General features: G+C 39.7%; 1 protein-coding gene across 8 annotated transcripts in view; it reads left to right on the top strand.

Moving 5' to 3' along the window:
* Nucleotides 1–22,825, top strand: part of HDAC4 (histone deacetylase 4) — a 428,143-nt gene that overhangs the window by 50,972 nt on the left and 354,346 nt on the right. For all 8 annotated transcript variants that reach the window (XM_050969402.1, XM_050969401.1, XM_050969399.1 and 5 more), the window contains exon 2: nt 1,537–1,787. In XM_050969402.1, coding sequence (XP_050825359.1) covers nt 1,766–1,787 — 22 coding nt within the window. In that variant the 5' untranslated portion in view covers nt 1,537–1,765. The remainder of the gene's footprint in view (nt 1–1,536; nt 1,788–22,825) is intronic.

The following is a 22,825-nucleotide window of genomic DNA, read 5'->3' as shown; positions in this document are numbered from 1 at the left end:
AGACCTCTGTGTACCCCTGGTTGAGAACCACTGGATTAAAGTGTGGGCCAGAAATTGCATTTTTCAAGGTATTTCATGCCCTCTAATTCATAAAAAGAAAAATAATCCAAAACACATTCAAAATGAGCATAGAAACTTGGTAAGAGCTGACATTGCGACATCTCAGGGGTGCAGATGAATAGCAAATTAGAGACTTGTTAATGCAATATAACAGTAAAGGTCAGCCTTTTAGGGCACACGTGGTGAGGCATTATATTGCAAAGCAGGAACGTTCATTAATAGGGCAGGAGCTATTTGCAAAATGGTCTTCAGTTCTGGCCACCTCATTATCAGAAAGAAGTAACAAAATGACAATGATTGCAGGGATTAAAGAGATTGATACATGTGCATAAAAATTAAAATAATGAAGGTTTAGTTTGACCTAAGGGTTTGTCTAAACATAATCTAAACCACTTTAACTGTATAGGTAAGGTGAGACAACCTCCTTAATGTAGATAGTTATATTTGTATAAAAGTGTTTATATCTGGAAGAGGAGTAAGCTATACCAATATAAGGCATCTTTATACCAGAATAACTGCATCCATATTAGGTCTTGTACTGGTACAAAATAGGCCTGCTCTTTACACAGGTATGTCTATCTAATGACAGCTATCTAAAAAATGCTTGAAGGGTGTAATATGAAAAAGAGTGAATGTCTTTGGGTGATACAGTGGGTTATAACTAGGATAAATAGATGCATAGGATAAATAGAAATAAAATATGAAAAGGAAAAACGTAGGCTAAATATCAGGACTCAATTCCTCGCGGCAAGATCTCCCTGTGGAAATCTTTCAAGCTGCATGTTAGAATCACCATCTGTGGAGCATTTTAAGACTGGACATACTTGCTAGACCATATATTTCAGGGGGCAAAGTTGTATTTTGAGAGGGTATACCATATAAGATGGTAGGTCTTCGTCAAATGTATGACCCAGCAGAAGATTGAAAACAGCTGATTTTTTTTTGCCAATTTTACTTTCCCTTTTATAAAAACATTAGCTGTTATTGTGTTATTCCTATTTTTCATGCCATAATTTGGCATAGGGGACTATGGTGACCTGCCATTTAGAAATCTTTCTTTGGATTTCTGTTGGCAAATGAGAACAGATGGATGAAGAGCAGTTAGTACTTGTACATATGGCTGAGTGTGGCTGTTGAAATATGGAAACTATTGGAAATGAAGTGGTTTCCTGCAGTACTGTTGAAATATCAGATTAATTAAAAAATAAACAAACTTTTTTGTTTAAAATGTGTATTGAAAGGCTTTCTTACTATGGTTCATATTTATTTGCATTTTTCCTGTACGGTAATTACAAAACTTCTAAATAAAGACCACCTCTACACATTTTGAAGTCTCTTTTTTGAGGAACATACATATGTTCACCTTTAAATGATACCTCAATTTAAAAATTATCCCAAAGAAACAATGTGGTGTTTGTGTTACTTCTGCAGTTGTAAGAAACCTACTTTTCTAATATCTTTTTCTTATAATTACAGGTTCACATTCTGAAAACCATTTGAAGATTATTCTGCCATCCTATTGGATTACTTTGTTTACAGCACAGAATGTTATTCTGCCCTGGATTTAATTTGGTGTTTATGAATTAATCCCCCTTCTCTGTATGTCTATGTATTGGTGAAGCATTGGAGTTCTGCAGGGCTGCTGTTGATTGTGTGGAAACTGATCCATTTCGAATCCCTTCCAAAAGACTAGACACTGCTAGCAATGAGCTCCCAAAGCCATCCAGGTAAGGGGAAATTTTTCCTTCAGTATAGGAACAAAATAATTAGAAGAGCTGGCAAAAGAAAAACAATGTTGCTTTTTGCTGATTGCAAGTGGATTTTTTTTATTGTTGCGTTGAAAACTTTCACGTTTTGTGCTGAATGAACAATTTTGTGGGGGTTACAAAAGGTTTTTATTTTCCAACTTCTCTGCATGAGCATATTTCATCTGAAAATTAAACTTGCAATAAAACTGGAGATTTTGATTGCATCGATATTAAATCTCACTCAAGAATGTGGGGAATTATTTTTCCCTCTTACGCTTCTATCTGTTAAATTATGTATCATTAAACCTTTTAGCTGTTTCTCTGAGGAACTCCCTTTTGCTCACATATTTAATTCCTTTTAGAATTAAATACATTATACTGTACTCTATGTATGTAAATAGGTTGTAGTTTCCATGGGATTGTGGTTCTGTTGGTGCTTCTCTTATCAATTATTGAACAAGTGAACTAGGTGACTTAAGACACTATCTCCCCTTTAATGAGCAAAAATGCTTCTGTTAGAAGTTAACTGCCAAAATATCTTTGAACTTCGTAACACTGGTGTATTTTTGTTAACAGCACCATGGTTAAATAATAATTTTCATATAAAACTACATATTACCATTTTCTGTAGAAAAACTTGTAGGTATCCTGAGCCTATTCAACAATTTATAGCTTAAATTTTACTGTTGACTTTCTCTATTCGGCAAATCCCAGTTAACTTTTGTGTTAGGAAGACACGTGTTTTTAATACAGTTTAAACTGGCTAGTGGCTCAAGTAGCTCTCTGAAACTTTGTCCTTGGATAGACATAGATGGAACATACCTGCACTTTTCCAACTTCATGCGTAGTCTGTAATAAGTTTAAAATAAATAGGGGAATCTTGACATTCTGAAGGGATATGTTTCAGCGAAGGAAAAAGAATGACTCTTGCCATTTTTTGAATTTGGGTAGGGAATCTAGTCTGATCAGTTCTGCTTTCAAGGTTGTTCTGTACTAACACAATGTTTTGTTAATCTTCCATTCTTAAAACTGGAAAGGAACCCCCGAAATATGGCATTTCAATTTACATTGTATTTTATGACTTTCCTTTTTTTGTTTGTTGCAAAACCTTGATTTTAGGCCTAAATTACTTGGCATAGTATTCTTTTAAATGTTTCTGATATTGGTTATAGAGCTAAGGAAGTCAAGTGGGAGATACTAGGTGGTGGTTTCCTCAGTAATACTGAGAATCACCTCCATTGATTTAGGAGCCTAAATCATGCAGGAAGGGCCTAAAATTAGGTTCCTGTCTTTGAAAATCTTGGCCCAGAACCGAATAAGAGATTAGCAGGTAACTAGAAGAAGCAGTTTCTTTATTTTAGCTCTTGAAGTTTGCACTTGGCATTGTGCAGTGTGGAGACTAGATATAGGTCTTTTTAGAAACAAATTTTGTGTTGGAATATTTGCATGACAAAACTGAAATTGCACAAATGACTCCAGTTTGAGTAGTTGCTGTGTGATGAACTGTATTCCAAACTAATGGATAGTTATATTTTCTCTCTCTCCCTTGAAGCAGGAATAAGAGTTCTGTGGGTATTGGGCTTTCCCACATCAGTGGGATGCTGTGGAACATTTCTCAGAGAACCTCTGTAAAAAGAACACCACCTTAGTAAATTCCTTTCTTATTCCCCAAGAGCAACTTACCGGTGATGTTATGGGAGGGGATGAATCTCCTTTAGTCACGCTGCTAGCAGAAGTCTTGATGAGGGTTGGGTAGCAGCACAAGTGCTTATTGCTTCTGACTTCTCCATCTCTTGCCAGAGCTCATCCGAATTCTGCTGCTGTTAGAGATGTTGACATCCAGAGCCTTGTCTTCATCAATTTTTATAGGTAGTTGCTACTCCTGGCCCCGCCCCTTACTGATGACACAGCAAAGAGTCCTCTCCTAGGAGGAAGGGCATTTGGAAACCTCTGAAAGCCAAGTAGTTAAGACCAGTTTTGATTTGTATTTGTTTTATTATGACTTTCACTCTCTGTCACCAAACAAATAATTCTAGCACAGTTTATCCTGAAATGCTTTTCTTGTATACCTAATTGAGTCCCACTCATGCTCCCACTCACCTGCTTGTATGTTTCTTTAAACTGTTTAGGCACTTGTCCTCTGAATGCTTTAGAGTTAAAAGATCTGTTAAAGATTTATTTATTTTTAAAAATCAGCACTTGAAAATTCTATGAATGTTTGGAATAATGACCAAACTTGGTCATTCCAAACATGGAATATGTATTGCAAATTAAGTATTTGGTACATAAGTGGAGTTGTGTATAGAGTGCAATTACTAACGTGAATGAGAGTGCCTTAGGAAACATGGGGCAAACTGATACAGTTGAAGCCCTCATCTCTGCTGGCATGATTCTAGTTTCATCTGGCTCCTTTTTCTTTCAGTGTAGGGTATTTAGGGAAATAAAGAAAATCTGTATTGTGAGGGAGAATGACCTTACCATATTGTGTTTGTAGGGTGATGTTCAGTACATGCTTTATACAGCTCTTAGAGACCATTTAATCTTGAGCCGTGGATCCTATGTTACCTTAATACCTGTCGAATGAAATTTTGACTTCAGTCAAGTGTTAGTTTGCCTCATTTTTAATCCTGACCTTTTATTTTGACTAGAGATGCAATTATCTTGCCAAGTGTTGAGCTAGACTTCCTTGGTGAATCATGTCTTATTTTCCTCTGGTTTACACTGGGATATTCTTACTACCTATTTCTTTCAAAACATGCTCTGTAATGTGAGGTAGAAATTTATTGTTCTGGGACAATTCTTCTGAACCTTGCCAAAGCCAGCTTCTAGATAGTTGATGTTTGGGTTAATACCTGTTTTGGTTATATTGCTCCAAATAATTTTTACTAATGATGTGCACAGCCTAAGGGAAGGCTCCGGCTCAGCTTGAGCGGATGTTGAAAACTTGGTTTTTGATAAACATGAAGTGACAGAAGGTTTTCCCTTCTTCCTCCCTCCCCAAACAGAGCTATGATAAGATTGTAGTACAGATGAATCAAAAACTTTGTTTGAAAAGGCGGTATGTGTTGGAGAGTGAGACTATGTTGAAGAGCATTCATCAAACATGCATGGCCTGCTAAGGATCATAGCACCATCCAGATTGACCACAGTGAATGGTGTCATGCCAGGCATTTGTGTAGTGAAGTACCCAAATCTAGCTCAGTGCTGCAAATCATGAATCTCTGGGGCAGTCCTTTGGGTGGTACCAGGTAGGGCCAAGGCTTGCACCTCTTCACCTGTTGGAGAGTTTGGGAACACAGTGTGCTGTGATGTTTGTCCGTCCTGGAGACATGACTGAAGAGTACGCAGTGCCGCTTTTCAATATAATGAGCAGCTAAAGGAATGCCAGATCTGCGATTAACATTCACACAAAGTCAAACCACTACATTCTCAGGATTTGGCACTGGCTGCACCTGTAGAATGCCTCTTGCCACTCCAAGTAAGAGGGTCCAGATTTCTGACCCATATAGCAATACAGGTAGTACACTAGTTTGATATATCCTGAACTTTGTTTCAGTGCAAAGATGTTTTTGCATCAATGTGCAAGACATGGACTTCATGCAGGAGGTTGCAAGGCCTCTTCATCACAAAAAATGTCTGGTTTGTGACCATTTGAACTCTACAGCCTGGTTAGAAGAACGATTCAGTGTTCTCCACAGTACTTGGTTCCACCTGCACTTGGGGTTCTAGTGGCCTAGCCCTCACGTTCTAGATCTTGATCTTCTGCCATGAGATGTTCAACCCCATACCGTGGGTGTTGTCTTGGAGACCTTGGAAAGTGGGGCTGAAATTTTGAGTTCTCTAAAGCAAAGCAGCATCATTGGCATAGTCTTGGCTATAAGCTTGCATTGACCAACCTTGATTCTGATATTCGGAGTGGCAAGTCCTGATGTCCAGACAATAGCTTGACAGAGTAGTGCCAGGGCGAGACTGCATCCCTGATGCACAACCTCAGGCGTATATAAATGTGGTGAAAACCGTGAACCAACTCTCACTCTCGTGCCGGTACTGATATGAAGATAGAGCATCAGATTTAGTGCATTGGCTGGATGCAAAATAATTGGAATAACTACTCCAATAGCTGGATTATACAACTTCCTTGCTAGCGTACAGTAATTAGCTTGTTTTTTGAAGGCTAATAGATATTGTGAGCAATTCATACACTATTCAGTTTTGTTGGAGGAAAATATGGTGCTGTGTATTCTCATGTTCTGGAAAAAAATAGTTGGAGTAGGAAGAATTATATAATACTGGAATAGATCATATTGAGATTATTGTGAAGTTTAACTAAGAAAATTAGGCTAATTAAGATAACATTTAGGGTCATAAAGATTAAAGTGAGCAAAGGCATATCTAATTTCACATCTAATGACATGTGACATGCCCTGTAGTTCAAGCTTTTCTTCATGTAATAAACAGCTTCTTTTAGAATCCAACATACTTAGTGATTATTTTGTAACATGTTGCTATGTTAATGGAAAAGACTATTTAAATCTTTCTTTCTTCCCTTTCTGTCTTTCTGCCTGTCTGCCTTCCTTCCATCCATGCTTCCTTCCTGTGGGTATTTGACCAGCCGTTTAAGCAAACGGGTTAGACTGGACCTCATTATTGTGTATTTACCCCTTAGTGTTACTTCCAGCATTATAATTTGGCTTGTACCACTATTGTCCATATACTTCCCAAGACACTGAAACATAATTTCTAAGCTATGGCTAGTGAGTCTGACTTCCACTCTTGTAGCAAACTGGGCTTTATAACCTATGCTTGCTTAACTTTGATTTTTTTTTTCAATTCTACTAATTATTTTTCTTAATGGAAGTGGAATTGTGAGTATTTAGTCAACTTGTATCAAATGAAAAGTCTTAGAAAGGTGCTTTGACTTTGTCCTTCCTTGGGGCTCCTTAGTTCCAGTAAGACTTTTTGTAGCATGAGAATAGGTTACAACAGATTTGGTTGCAAATACTTGGTTGCAGGAGAATGTGTTGTTGGTGACAACTTTAGTGAACTTTGGTCTTGTGACAAAAAAAGACTTGCAGCTGCTCATTATGTGCAAACTTAAATTAGAAATGAGAGAATATTTGGAAATCCCACTTTCTTATTTGCTCTCCAGCAAATCCCTTTGTTTGGGATGGTGACATTTCTTCCACACTTTTAGATGGCCATGAAATGCAGAATCTTCAAGTCTGGGCTTGGAAAGGAAAGTAAGTGAAAGAAACTGTTGTTCAGATATTTTACTTGAAAATAATACATCCATAATTCTACATATCTGTCCTGCTAACAACCTACTGACTATTTATTTTACTAAAGGCTGTTAGCTGGCATTGTAAGAATGATTCATTGGAACTCTACTTTTTAGGTAAACAAGAATATATAACGTAAGACTTTTCAGATAGCTTGTTTCCTTATGTGGGGGCTGTTTATCTTACTGTCCTCTGTAGTTTTCATCACTGTAATGCAGCAGTTCTCAAACTTCATTGCACCGCGACCCCCTTCTTACAACAAAATTACTGCGTGATCCGGGGGGGGAGAGGGGGCGGCAGCACAGAGCCTTATCCCGAACCCTGTCTTCCCGAGTAGAATAGACGGGGACGGGGCCTGAGCTCTACCACTCTGGGTTGGGGTGGAGCTTGGGCTTCAGTCCTGGGTCCCAGCAAATCTAATGCTGGCTGTGGTGACCCCATTAAAATGGGGTCATGACCTACTTTTGGGTCCCAACCCACCGTTTGTGAACTGCTGTTGTAGTGTCTAAGTGCTGCCTAAATAAATTAAATTTGCATGGCAGTATTCTCAGTGGACTTCAAGGAGAGTTCTGGTGTTTTGGGTATGTCTCCCCTATCATTCCTTAATCCCACTTCTGAAACATGTTTTAAAAATACACGTTTGTTTAGTATATCAGAGCCCATTGTTTAACTGGCCCTCCAGCTGATTTCCTCTGCCTCTCCCCCCCCAAAATAAATAAATCCTGGAACCTTAATTTTTAATGTTTGGTACCTTAATCAGCATAGACTGTTCTGGGGGGAATATTATCCATAAAGATTCTTTTAAAAAGAAACATTTCAGGTTAATCACTCAACTGATTTGTAGGTGTCTTAAATTCACTTTATTGTAAAATAAATGAATATTTTCATGTTCAATGAAGGATTTTGTTTATGAAATGTTCTCTTGCTAATTTTTGAGTGTAACATTTGCATTCATGTTGCTTCTTAAAAGCTGCTTTTGCAGAGATGCAAATTTTTAGTTCTGAAATACTAAATGCTTGATTAAGAATATTGAATTTTAAGAATGAGTTGCATATACGAAAGTTCTGTAGAAAGATAATTAAAAACAAGTGAGAGCAGTTTCATATGCAGAGCAGAAAGCGTCGTAATTGCAGAGCACTGGCAAAACAAGTTAGTCACATGTTGTGATCCACTAGATTAATAAAGTACTTTCTTATGACATGTTATCTGAGCAGGTGTAAGAAACCACACTACCTGTTTATTCCATAGTTTGATGAGACATGAAAGACTGTTTCATGCAGTATACATACAAACCTCTTTCCTCTTTAATCAGTTATTCTCTCTAAAGCATTTTTACACCATAAATTAAATATTTTACATGCTGTTTTTTAAAGGCTAAGAAGTTTGTGTTAAAGATGCATTTCAAAATAGATTTTAAATGAGTGACCTATTTTCTGGCAATAAAGAACCTTTTGAAAAAGTTGTATTGGGGTAAAACTGTTCTTTCAATAAACAGAAAAAAATAGTCTTTTAAACTCTATGCATAGCTTGTCCAAGTATCATCGTCCTTTTTGAACTGTACTTCAGAAGAATATATTTCTTTTCCTTTCTGGGCACCTGATATTCCATTATCCATTACAACTGAATTATTCTTCCTCATTTTCCAGCTATGGAAGTTCCTGTTTTTAAGTTCTCTCTCAGTTTACAATGTAGTGCTAGCAAGTGGAGCTGGTCAGAGAATTTACTGAACTCAGGGCTTGTCTTCACTACCAGGGTAAATTGACCTAAATTATGCTACTCCAGCTATGGGAATAACGTAGTTGGAGTCGATGTAGCTTAGGTCAACTTGTTGGAGAGTTGGAGTATTGTGGTCGACCGGAGAGTGCTCTGCCATCGATTTAGCAGGTCATCACTAGACCCACTAAATCGGTCCCTGCTGCATCAAGAGTGTTGATCAGCCCTCGGTGTCTCATCTCCATGGAAAGAAGGAAGAGGCTCCTCTAGGCTAGGGTTTCTCAATCCGTGGGTCAGAACCCAAAATTGGGTTGCCAGAATGTTTGAGGGTCATGTAACAGCTCCTGTGGCTCCTGACTCAAAGGGCTGGCTGGCTTGCCTCCCTGCTCCAGGCACTGTGACCTTTGGGAGCCCATCACCACTCAGGTTTGGCCCAGCTGTCATGATGATGAGAGTCCAAGTAGGCCAAATGTAAGTGAGTGGGACTGTAATGTCAAGAGCCAGATCACAACTCCGCTCTCTCAAATTTGGCTCATTCAGGGGGACGGGGCCAAACCTGAGCAGTGCTGCAATTCTGGAGGTTACAATGCCTGGAGTGGAGAGCTAAGCCCAGCTAGCCTCACAGCACAGGTGCTGCAGGAGCTGCCACTGTGGGGTGACTGTTGAGCAGGACCCAACCTGCCAGGGGGCAGGATGCAACCAAAACTCCCTCAGGGCTTCCACCCTTAGACAAATTACTGGGTCATTACAGGCCATAAACATTTACAAATGGGTTCTGAGCCCAAAAAGGTTGAAAACCACTGCTCTAGGCCTTTCCTCTTTATCTCCTGGCAGGAGCTTTTTCCATTTTATTTTATTTTCTCTCTCTCTTCAGTCCCTTGCTGGGGACAGACACTTTGCAGAACAGGAGTCTGCAGGAAACCAGTGTTCCTCTTCGAGTGATTGCACATGTGCGTTCCACTCTAGGTGTGTGCACGCCCTGAGCACAGTTGCCAGAAATTTTTCTCTCAGTGGTATCCATCGGCACAGCTCGAACTCTATCTGCAGACGCACACTTACAGCACTGGTATAAAGTGACAGCTGGCCTCACGGCCCCTCAATTCCTATTTCCTGCCCATGATGGTCATTGGACCTGATATCCTTGCTTTGCAAGCTCTTTAAGTGATGGTGGTCTTAGCTGTAGTCAGTTTTAGCTAGGTTTAATGAAGTTCTGTAACTTCATGTTGTAGCGGAGTTTTTTGTCTGTTCCCTGGTGCCAAGGCATGCCTCTTTCGGCAGGCTTCAAGCCATGTGCCTCATGCAACAAGGGCAGACTTGTCATCTTCCAAGTTGGAGGTTGGGTCTTACTCCTCCCGTCCGAGGAGTCGTTCTTGCTACTCCTCCAAGGATTTCTACTGTTCATGGACCCAGGCACAGGAGTACCATCAAGTTCATGTTGAGGAGGTCACACTGGCCCTTTTGGTTCCCCTCCAGTTTCCAGGGTTATTAGGTGTCCTGGGAAAGGCAGATGGCATTGTCCCATCAGGCAGCACCTGGTCCAGACTCCTAATACCTAGCCCAGTACTGAACTGTAAAAGGCAGCTCAACAGGATCCTGCTGAGGTGGAAAGGGAGAAATAGCATTCACTCCTGAGGAGGTCTCTGCCTCTCCAGACAAGGCAGTTTCAGGAGGGGACATGTTGCCTCTCCTGGATGACTATACTGTTCACCAGGAGTTGTTGAAGAGGGTGGCCTTAAATCTGGGCATACACCAAGAGGTAGGGAGAGAGGCCTCCCATTGTCTAGTTGACATTTAGCTGCTGTGGACCTGTCAAAAGAAGCCTTGCCTCTAAGTGAGGCCATTATGGACCCTGTTACTACCTTGTGGTAGACCCCTGCCCCCCCCCACACGTCAAAAAGGACTGAACAAAAGTACTTTGTTCCAGCCCAGGGTTATGAGGTCCTGTACAGCCATCCGCCACTCTCTACCTCCGTCCTTGGGGATCCTTGGTGATACCTGCTGCCATTGAGAGAGGCAGGGTCATCAGGGTGCCACCCCAAAGTCAAGACTTGAAGAAATTAGACCTGTTCAGTAGGAAAGTTTATTCCACTGGGGGTGGGTGGGTGATTTTACTCTGTGGGACTCCATGCAGAAATGCAAGGACTTGATATCATAAGAATCTAGGCAAGGGTTCTCCTTGCTGGTGGATGAGAGAAAATATGTGACTAGGGCCATGTTGCAAGCTGCTTTGGATGTGGCTGACTTGGCAGCCATGTGTATGGCTTCCGCAATGGCTATGTGCTGATAAAAGTTGACTGAACTAGTTCAAAGTTGTTTGATATATTTCTTAATTTATTTTGCGAGGGAAAAGTGTGTGCTGTTCTCTTTGAGCATAAAATTAACAGCTTGGGGTATCATCCTCAAAAAGATGTTCAGAATTAAACTAGGACTGATCGTAACTAAAACAGGAGGTTCTCAACCTTTTCCATATATAAAACACAGCCTCACAGCCCTCTTCCATCAAGCCATAAAAATGATGGTCCATGTGTAAGATGCAATTTGATTAGAATTTTACCATTTTCCTTTGTGCTTAATCACACACTTTAAAAAAAAAAAAAACAAAAAATCCCTTCCACAGCTGTACATGTCTTTCTGCTATCACCAGTTGCATTCTTTGTATCATTAATTGGTTTATTATTACTGAACATAAGAAAAATCTTAATTTTAAAAAAGTGAAAACAATCAATTTTGGTAGTTACTTTTAATTTCATTAATAGGTGATGGGAAGTTGATGCTTCAAGGCCCCCGTTGAAGTCCCATCCTCTTCCTGCCTGTCACTTCACTTCCATCTGTGCATCTCTAGTAGTGCTACTGTAGCAGGGTGTGTTTGGCTCTGACCCTCATCTCAGCAGCACCAGAGTTTGGAGAAGGGAGCATTGCTAGCAGCAGTGTTCTAGAGTGCTTTCAGGAGTGCATCGCCACCCAACTAACACAGCACAACCTTGTAACCCAGAAACCAGACCCAGAGGATCTTGTTTACAGCTGGTGTCTTTGGCCACCGATGTAGCTGCAACACTGTGATATCGTAGGGCAGATGAGTATGAAGCCAGGGGAAACTGCACCAAAACTCTACAATCTGTATTAAGAGTTTGCACCAGTGAAGTTACATTAGTGGCAGTCTCAATATAGATAAGATCTTAGTGTGCATTTTTATTCCTGCTGTTCAATAGATTGTGAACCAATAAGATTTGTGATAGCATTAAAAAATAACTCCTGTTTAGTAGATACTCTTCAACATGGGTGGAATTCTCTTGTTTGAAGAGGAGACGACTTGTGGAAGGCTGTCATCTGTTTTTCTGCTGTACCTGTAACTCTGGTAATGAGATTGGGGTGAGAGTGAGAGATGGGGAGGCAGGCAGGCAGTGAAATCCAAAGTAATCAAAAACTAATCACTCCAGAACCCCTTTCTCTATAGAAGAATCTGCCTACTCATTTTGTTTTCAGCTATTACAGTGCCAAACCACACGAGCAGTTTTACATGGGAGTTGTAACAAGCATGAAGTTCAGTTTGTGAGCCTTGAACTGACAGCCTTGGCTTTAGATAACCTTTATTTCTTCCTATCAGAGAAAAATCTGAGGCTATTCTATGATAACAACCTTCAGAGCAGAGTGTGCCACTTACTTTTTGGCCATGTACTTTGTTGCATTGTTTGTTTTGATTCTAGGTGATACCTTCACTTCAAATGAACTACTTTGTGAAGACTTTGATGCCACTTCCAACTTTTTTAATCAATAAAACAGGATAAATGCAACTGCTTTTTCTACACACGGTTGTTTTGGACACTAAGCTAGTAAGGGGGAGGGTTTTAATCAGAAGAGAGCAAAGTTTTCCTCTGTTTCTTTTTATGGAAGACCAGAGGGGTAATTCTTACCCACTGTAACACTGGTTTCAGCACTTTTGATCCACTCCCTAATCAAGTGATCTGTCTTCAGATAGAACTTTTTTTTACAACTTGCTAGTTTTCAGCTATGGCTTTGGTAAGGGGATATTAATGAAACTTGCAAAGAATATTTTAAAAATGGTTTACTCTTGTTTTTGTTGCTGATTGATGTTGTGTAAAAGATATTGCATATCATTTCTAGTTATGAAGGAATTGGATTTTGTTTAAACATTGTAAACTTTTTAAATAAAACAGGCTGGGTATTAAGAAATGTGAGTTATTTCTTTTTGAATCTTTTCAAATCCCAATTTAAGATTTCTTAGGGCAATAAGTGTTCATGCAGCTCTTTTCTTGAAAGCAAATATATACACAATCCATTAAAGACTGAAGAGTTCAAAAACGTATTTGACAATCCATCAGATGTTAGATCAGGGCCACCTGTTATTCCAAGAAGACATGTCAATCTCCATAAAGTGAGCGAACACATTCTTATCCCTTCTTAGATAAAGGGATATTATCTTCTAGCTGAAAACAAGAGCCTGGATATCACTCCCTCTCTGAAGAGTCAGGCTGGTTGGCATTCAATTTTTATTCTCTCCAGCAGATGGAAGGTCTGTTGATGGTTTGTAACTTCTTGGCAGGTTTTATTATGGTGGCTCCACAGCAGGAGTGTCGGTACAGTACAGTCAGAGGTATATGGCTTAAAGTTGCCTTCTCTCCTAATCATCTTCAGCCAATCAGAAGGAAAGTATGTTTTAGCTCGTTTCCTCAAGTGCCTCATCATTCACCTTGTTCCTCAGTTGTTTCTGCCTCTTGGGGCATAGCATTGATTTATATTGACAGTATAGTAGTATTTTCTAATCCTTATTAATACATCATAGCATGATTTCCTTTTATGAGAAAATAAATACCTAATAGTCAACCATAACATGACCATTTCCAACTGCTGACTGGATACAACTTGCCAGTGAGTTCAGAGCCACTTTCTACTGGCCTCCTTCTTGACTCTCAACATTACTGTTCCTCTGTATGCTTTGTACTTGCTTCTGTTAGTTGTGTTCCTTCTTCCACATGGCTTTCTTCATATAAGAACTCGCTTACCTTCTCTAACACTTAAACAATTCAAGAGCCTCCAAGTGGCTGCCTGAAGAGAATTCTTCCTCTTCTGATTGATTTCTGGCATGTAGCATGAAATAGCTTGCGTCAATGAAGTGTCATAAACCTTTGCTTATTGGTATCAAACATAAACACAAAGCCAGACTCCACCATGCCTGAAAGTAGGCCAGAGGTTGCTAGCTCTACAGCTGTAGAATAGCTAAATCCAAATGAATACTGCTCTGAGTGGTGTGGTTTTAAAGTTGTCATTTTTCAGGTTACAAGTTACTTCTCAGTAGTAATTAAGTTTTGGAATTTGCGTATTTCTTTTATATGGGATACTGTTACAAATATCTCCAAAATGAGTGGGCATTTTAAAATAGAAATTTGTCTTAATTAATAGGGTAAATTAAGTAAATTTTTAGAATTTATCATCATACCAAATGCCTTTTGTAACCATACTTCATCCTACTTGAATTAAGTTTATTTTTTTTTCTTTTTTCATTGCTATGAAAGATATACTGACTGTAATCACCTTCTGGCTGGCTCTCTAGGTTTTGCTTGTTTCTCTACAGAGCAATTTTCCCTGCTCTTTAATTCTTACCATCTGAACTCTTGCTATTCCAGTGCACGTGAGTAGCTCCATGTGTTAATGACTGAGGGAGATTTTATGTTGCAGAAGTACTTAGCCATTGACAAAATCATTTCACTTGTGAGTCAGCAGAGATCTGAGCTCCAGTCTGAAATCGTGCTTTGTTACTGCAGTTCATGTTTTACCCTTTTCTGTATCTTTGCTTAGAGCACTGGACTGAGCCTCTGGAGACTTGAATTCATTTCCTAGCTCAAAAACAAATCTTGCTGTATGACCCTGGGCAAGTCACTTTGAGATATCCTGTGCCTCAGGTTCACCATCTTTAACATGGGAATAATACTTCTTTGTCATGAATGCTGTGCTGTAAAATCCCATTAATTCCTGTGAGATGTTCAGATGGTCTTGTGCTGAGGACTATACAAATGCCTAGATTATAAAGAATGTATCTGTCTTCATAACAACCATCTGAAATGAGTGAAATTATCTACTTGACCATTTCCTAGAACAATCATAATCATACACTCTGGACACTGCATGTTGCAGGAAATAGAAGGCAGGAAATTTGTCAGGTAGCATAAACTAGTTACCAGCTTTCAAAGATATAATTGAGTTTTCTGCCCACATGGAAAATAGTATCCCTGTCTGCCACAGAAATCAGATAAGAAAACTCTTAACTTGAAAAATGTAAGGAACAAATAACAGCAATTTGGATTTGATGGCAGGATAACAGCACGCTGAGTTCATACCATTGTATTAATACTTGGACATCTATTGAAAGACTGAGCTGCAAGTCTAAGTTCAGTGAAACAGTAAAAATACAGCCTTGATTCGGATTTCACTTGTGCATATTCAGTAAGTGTGAAGAACACCTGCTATAACTGGGCAGTAAAGGGGAAATGTAAGCAACACACAAACTTCAGCTTTAAACGTGAATTCAGGCTTGTTTTTGGAAAGCTGGTGTGCTTAAGTTACCCAAAGACTTCTGGAGAGGTACTGTGTAATATGTTGATCTTGGTCACCCCCAATATGTGCATGGGTGGCAGGTTTGTAGAAATTTTGGTGGTGCCCATAACCCGCTCTCACAAGTCTGCCCACCCCAAACTCTGCCCCCTCTGCCTAAGGCTCTTGGAGGGGGGTTGGGTGAGGGGAGGAGGTCTGGGGTGCAGGCTCTGGGATGGAGTTTGGGTGCTGGGTGCAGCTCTGGGCTGGGGCAGAGAGTGGGTGTGCAGGAGGGGGTGAGGGGTGCAGGCTCTGGGATGGAGTTTGGGGGGTGGGAGGGGGTGCAAAGGGAGGGGGTGCAGGCTTTTGGAGGGAGTTTGGAGATAGGAGGGGTGAAGGGGTGAGGGCTGAGGAGGGGTATGGGGTGTGGGAGGGGGGGATCAGGGCTGGGGCAGAGGATTAGGGTGCAGGGGGATGAGGGTTGGGGCTGAGGATGAGGGGTTCATGATGCAGGAGGGGGCTCAGGGCTGGGGCAGAGGATTAGGGTGCAGGGGGATGAGGGCTATGGCTGGGGATGAGGGGTTTGGGGTGTTGGAGAGGCTCAGGGCTAGAGTGATAGGGCAGGGTAAGGGCTGCCTGCCCTGCTATTTTTGGATGAGGGGCACTAGGACCCTGGGGCAGCAGACAGCAGTTGCTGCCGGGAGTGGGGCTCCACATAGGAATGTGCTACTCCGGCAGCACAAGCAGGCACAGGAGAGGTGTGTGCTGCTTTTTTTTCAGGCAGGGATGCGGTGTGGGGGGGATGGACGTGTGGGGGAGGGGTGGCAGGCGGAGGCTGGGGCCTGCTCCAGGCAGGGACCTGGTGGGGAGGAAACCCGGGGGGTCGTGGGGTGGGGCCCGCTGCAGGCAGAGCCAGGGGGAAGAGACCCAGCTTCAAATATTGGTGGAGCAGAGCCCCTGGCCCTGAATATTCCTGGAGCCCAGGCACTGCAAAAGAATATAACCTGCTGCCTATGAATATGTGTAGGTATGCTGCTATAGATAACTCCGAAGTAATTTTCAAGGCAGGGCAAAATAGTCACAGTACATAATACCTCTACCTCGATATAACGCGACCCGATATAACACGAATTTCGATACAGTGTGGTAAAGCAGTGCTCTAGGGGGGCTGCGCACTCCAGTGGATCAAAGCAAGTTCAATATAACGCAGTTTCACCTATAAGATTTTTTGGCTCCTGAGGACAGCATCATGTCAAGGTAGAGGTATATCTGAAGTGCAGTGGAGTCCTCCAGGATGTTTAAGTATACATACACTTTTGTTAAACAGTTGTCACTTTGTCCCAAAGGGCATGCTTGTTAGTTACCGTATGTGCCTTTAGTTGTAGTTTCATAGAATGACTTGAGAGACTTCCAGTAACTTTAATACAGTTTTGTTCATTTAGTTTGCAACAGAAGAGAAAAGGAATTGCATAAGTCCAGAAAGTTAGTCAGGCTCTTACTGATTTCAGCATCGATCATTGCAGATATAGTGGTACAGTTAAATGTCAGTAGTGGTTAAATAGAACGTACAAGCAGCAGTGAATTTTTGTTTACAGCCCATGACCTGTCCATGACTTTTACTAAAAATACCTGTGACTAATACGTACCTTACTTATTAGCAACACACTCTCCTTTGGAGTGATACTAAACAGATTGTGTGATCCTCAACTGCCTCTGTTCCTTCCACTTAATGCCTCAGGCCTTAAGAACTGAACTCTGAAGAAGGGAAAGTGGCTAAGTAGCGTGACTACTTAGATGGGCAGACTGGCTGTTAGGGATCAGTATCGCTGGCAAGACTCACCAGCAGTGTTCACAGGAGTAAGCAGGGTTGCCTGGTAGGGGTTTTGTTCTTACTTGGGATCCGAATGAGTAGTTTTGAGGAACTGCTTTTCTACCCAGTGGGTTCTCTCTAGTGAGCTTCTGTACGGTTCTTTCTTGTCTCTTATCTTCCCCTTCCCTGTTTCCCTCCCCAGTTCATGTACACTAGGCAGCTAGGAAGGTTAGTGAGGAAGCCTGGGCTATACTGATAACCCCTTCTATTTGTCTCATTACTTCCAAACAATGCTGTCAAATGACTTAACCAGCACTTGGTAGATATTGGGGCATGGATAAAGGCTAGCTGGTCAAAGCTCAATCTGGATAAGACTGAAATGCTTGTAAGCTGGATAAGCAGTTGAAAGATGTGGCAAGGACTACATCTGCCTCTAATGAATGGTGTTTGTCCACTATCTGTTACCAAGGTTGGTGGTCTGTGAGTATTGTACCCAGCCTTCTATTAGATAGCAGCAGTATCACTATCTATGAACACTTTTCCCCAGGCAGGCAAAAGTTGGGGGTACACTGTTCACTTCTTTTGGATGTGGTCCCTACTGACTGTGCTGATATCATCTCAAGCTTAGACTGCTGCAGTATACTTTTTGTGAGGCTATGCTATAATCTAGAAACTGAATAGAGTGAAGAATGCTGCAGTCCACTTCTCAAGTGGAGCTTCTTGGTAAGAGTCCTGGGATTTGTGCTGGCTGCCTGTTATCTTCTAGATGGAGTTTTAAGGCATTGTTTGATTTGTACAGCCCCAAATCACTTGATTCTTGCTTATTTCATTTTCTCCCCACATGTTGTTCTGCCACATCTGCAGTCAGCACTTACAGGAGTCCCCTATCCTTAGAAGAAAGGGAGCATCTGGCAGGGCATTCTTCATAGGGTTGCCAAACCTCCAGAATTGGCCTGGAGTCTCCAGGAATTAAAGATTAATCTAATTAAAGATTGTCATGTGGTAATCTCCAGGAATACATCCAACCAAAATTGGTACCCCTAATTCTTCCTGATGGGCTGTACACTTAAATTGGCTTTCCCCAATAGTCTGAAATAGGCTAAATCGGTTGACCTTCAGTACCTGCTGCAAGGCACATCTTTTGGGGAGGGAGGAATGTAAACAGGGTTGATATTGATGGATATGGTGGGATGTTTAATTTTGTGTTTGAAATTTGGGGCAAATTTATTTTTGTTTTTGCAGCAGTTGCTTGTTTCTACCATCAGGTATGTGTATGTTTGTTTAAACCAGACTCCTAAATCTAAATAGGTGCTTTTATATAAATTATGAACAGGTTTATAATAAACATCTCCAAGTATTACTTAATATGACTTTATATTTGTATGCATGTAGATTGAGTAATTCACTCTTGTTTGATAGAGAAAATGAGGTCTAACTCCTTGATTCAGTGACTGTTAATTTTGATTAATTTCTCAGACCTCAGATAAAATGGTATTGAGAAAACATGAGAATTTATATAGACTTTAGTGCAATGAACTAATCTGTTGAACCTGATCGTTCTTTGATTTAAAAAAAAAAAATCTTGGGTCACAATAGAAAAGGCTCTTTTTTTTTTCTTTCTGGTATTGAATGTTGGTGCACATGTTTGTTTAGGAAAAAAGTAATAATCGTAAACTGAAATCATAATCCCCTACAGTCAGGGTGGATTTGACTTAAATCAAATTGATTGAAATAATTATTTAAATCACTAGTCAGGAAGCATCGATTTAATCATGGATTTCAACATAAAAATGCATTCTTGTTGGTTTTTATAACCTTAATACATATTCTTCACAACTCAGAGATAGATGTAGGTTTCATTTTTAGAAGGTACACACTATACATTTTTAAACAGTGATTTCTTTTGAAGACTTTTCAGATTAATTTTACAACTATATCAGAAAATGAATGATTGGTTATTTCATTTACCAAAGGTAATTGAAGCAGATATTTATGAAGTTATTGGGAAGTGAAGTATCTCCAATTCATCAGATTAATCATTAATATTTGCAGGATTTTCTTGCCATGCTGTATTAGGAGGAGAACATCACCAGAAAGACATTTTAAATTGTTTTATTTAACTAAAACAACAACATTATGTATTCTGGATTTTTTCTTCAGCTGCACACAAATTAATATTTTAACAAAACAAGCATATGAATTTTTGAACTTAGTTAAATATTCAAGTTTTTTAAAATCACATTAGTTTTTATTTAAATTGTTTAACTAAAATAGTTAAATGAAATATATATTTAAAAAAAAACAACCCTAAAATTAAATAGACTGTCAGTCAGGTCAACATAAGACACTTAAAATATCGGCTTCTTCAGCTAACTCAGTCGTTTTTACCTTCATTTTCCTGCTTGTTCATAATCAGGAAAAGAAAATCAAGCTTTCCTGTTTTTTCAGGTCCCAAACAATTTTTCAGTTTGGAATGAATTAGTCCAAAGGAAGAAAATATTCTTTCTACACTGGCTGAAGAAGCTACTGCTGTTTAAAAGAGAGATTATCTATTCCACAGTCTCTGAATCCAAGTGTTTAAGTGAATTCCACCAGTTCACTGGTGTGACTTTCTTTAAAATATCAGCAAACATATATTTCTTGAATAGTTCATCCTTAGCTCTGAAGTTTATTATAATTGGCGTTATGGAGGGAAGATTGCTGGATGTCCATTTATAGCCAACTCCTCTTCTTCAGCAGTTAAGGTTTGACCCTGATACTGAGTAATGAGAATATTTGCAAGAAAATGAACTGCAGGTAGTGTTTGTCCCCATTGTTTTTTTTTTAATGCTTGTAATTTAACTCCTGTCATTGCATATTTCTCTTTTTTAAGATCTCACTCAGTTCCTTCCAAATTTCAACAGTGTCAGCAATAAAACAGCTATTTCCCTGCATGTTGTTCAAGGCCACAGAAACAGGCTTCAGGGTACTCAGCATGTGTTCAATATTTCTCTTAAGCCCAATGTTGAGAACTTTGGCTGTGACAGTGCCATCATTTTGTTCACAAACCGTCATCAGATTAGGCCAGTTCTTGATATAGTGCTCAGAACTGTCCACTACTGAGTTCCATTACATGTCTTGTGGGAAAACTAGCTTGGTTCCTCCCACTTTTTTCATAGCAGCTGCTGCAAAGTGGCTGTTACCAAAGTATTTTGCAATTTCAACATTAGCCTTTATTTCTGGAACACTGAAGTCTTTGGCCAGGAGGTATCTCAAATGAGCACTGCAGCCATATGTTATTAGTTTGGGACTCTCTTCTAAATACTTTTTTCTCATCTTGGGTACATTTGCAGAATTATCTGTGCCCAAGCTGCATACTAGACATTTGAATTTTTTGCACAATTTGTTATAGCTTTTACTGCTGCTACTTGTCAGTATTCTGCTGTGTGCGCATCTCCTGATGTATCAGTTGTTTCCGTAAAGAAGACATTCACCTCTTCTGTTGTCACACAGGCACATGCAACAGGATCATTGTGGACATTGCTCCACTCATCAAGACTCAGGTTAACGATTTTACCCTCTAGACCATATGCACACTGCTCAGTTTCTCTTTCATGCACTTTTTATTCAGCAATTTGCCTGCAACATCTGCTCTGTTGTGTGGACTGTATCCTGATCTTAATGACGGAACCATGTTAATGAAATGTGGGTTCTCAATCATACGGAAAGGAGAGTTTGTTGTGTAAACAAATCGGGCTTTTTTTCATCAGTTACCTCTTTTTCTAATCTTCTGGTTCTTATCTGTGCTTGTTTCTGGATGGTGGAGATGTTTTTTCCTTTTTGTTACAGGTGATATACTGTGGCTGTGTGACACACATGATGTGACTGAAACACTATCATTAGCAGATAACTCTGAAACTATAGAAAATTATGGTGATCTTGAAGGTGGATAGTCTTCAGAATCCTGTGTGTTGAGGATGGATTCTCCTAAACAAAATAAGTCAATGCAGTTATTTAATTATTTACCGTACTACTCATTGAATTTCTTTAAAAGTAAAATTGTAAAAGGAAGATCTGCCTACTTCAGCTATTTATTTTTTTATCACAGCTGTATCTAAAATAATAGTACCATAGATAACAACTATAGTTTTTGCCGGAACATGAGAATTCAAGAAAAGTTCAGAATGAAGACAGGCAGTCCTTAAGAAAAGTCTGAAATAAAGTTTGCCAACCTGAAGATCCTGCATGTTCAGACATGTTCCTTTCCTTCAATGCAGCTTCCTCTTGAGAAGCAACACTTCTCATGATGTTTTATTTGTGCAACCAGGCCTTGCATTTCTTAGCTGCACTGTTTGCATTTTGCACACATGCCTGTCTTACCCACAGGTAGAGGAACTTCATTACAATATTCCCAAACTGGGTCTCTTTTATGGCCTGCTACCTTGTAGGTTTTCCCTTCTAGTGAGAGAATGGTATGGTAGATCTCAAATCAATAAAGGCTACACACAGAAAGACCTCAACACTTCTGGAATATCCTGCTCAAACAGTTTCACTTTTGTTACAAGCATGTTATCTCTGGAGACACACATCCACAGTTTGAGAACTGCAAAAGTCAGCTTCTTTGATGCTATCTTCTAGACTGAGCATTGAGGCCTGTTGGGTAATAGAAAGATTAACCTAAATCTATACAGAAGCCCCTCGAATCCCATAAGATTGGGTCCCTAATCCACAAACTATTGGAACTCATTTGCAAAACTTTTCTTAAATATTACATGTATATATTGTCTCATACTATAGAATTAGACTTTATAATTCCTATTCCGTAATGAGGTATCTTTGAGCTACAATGTATCTTAATTAAAACTATCTTTAGATAACGAGTCTGGTGGCACCTTAAAGACTAACAGATTTATTTGGGCATAAGCTTTCATGGGTAAAAACCTATGGATGGATCTGAAGAAATGGGTTTTTTACCCATGAAAGCTTATGCCCAAATAAATCTGTTAGTCTTTAAGATGCCACTGTACTCCTTGTTGTTTTTGTGGATACGGACTAACACAGCTACCCCCTCATACTTGATATCTTTAGATAGGTTTTTCCTCAAAAAGCATTTGATAAAATAAATCAGATTTAAATTAAAAAAAAATCAGATTTTTTTAAAGATCATTGATTTTATACTCTCTGCCTACAGTGTAGTTGGATGAACACTAAGTATTAACACAGAAAATCAGTCTTGTTTTGAAACAGAGAGATAGGATATGAAGGTTTCTAACTTTAAGAAGCTAATGAAAGTGTAACATATTTTTCTGTTTTACATGCGACTAAAATTATACTTACTATCATGACTATTTTTTTTACCGCATCAGTGAATAGTTTATAAATGACTTGAATATTTGCTTATATTCACAGTGTTAAACTGATTGCTAAATTTCAGGTCAGGAAATCATCTGTTATGAAACTTCTCTCTCCTGTGCTTTCTCTTCTCTTCTCCTTCCCAGTTTCCCTTGGTTATATTGGTTAACCTTTGTGGAGGGAGTATTGCCTTTTTTCTGGACTATTGGAAGGGTGCGATTAATCTGTTAGGGTGTTTCCATACCATTAAAATGAGATGGAGAGAGGAAGGGGCGCTGCTGGACTTTTCTCATTTTCTGTTTTTCTATCAGCATCATTTTAATCTGGAAGTATCTGTA

The sequence above is a fragment of the Gopherus flavomarginatus genome, chromosome 10 (assembly GCF_025201925.1).
Source record: "Gopherus flavomarginatus isolate rGopFla2 chromosome 10, rGopFla2.mat.asm, whole genome shotgun sequence".
Taxonomy (NCBI): Eukaryota; Metazoa; Chordata; order Testudines; family Testudinidae; genus Gopherus; species Gopherus flavomarginatus.
The sequence above is the reverse complement of the archived record's forward strand: the minus strand, read 5'-3'. Positions and strand labels throughout refer to the sequence as shown.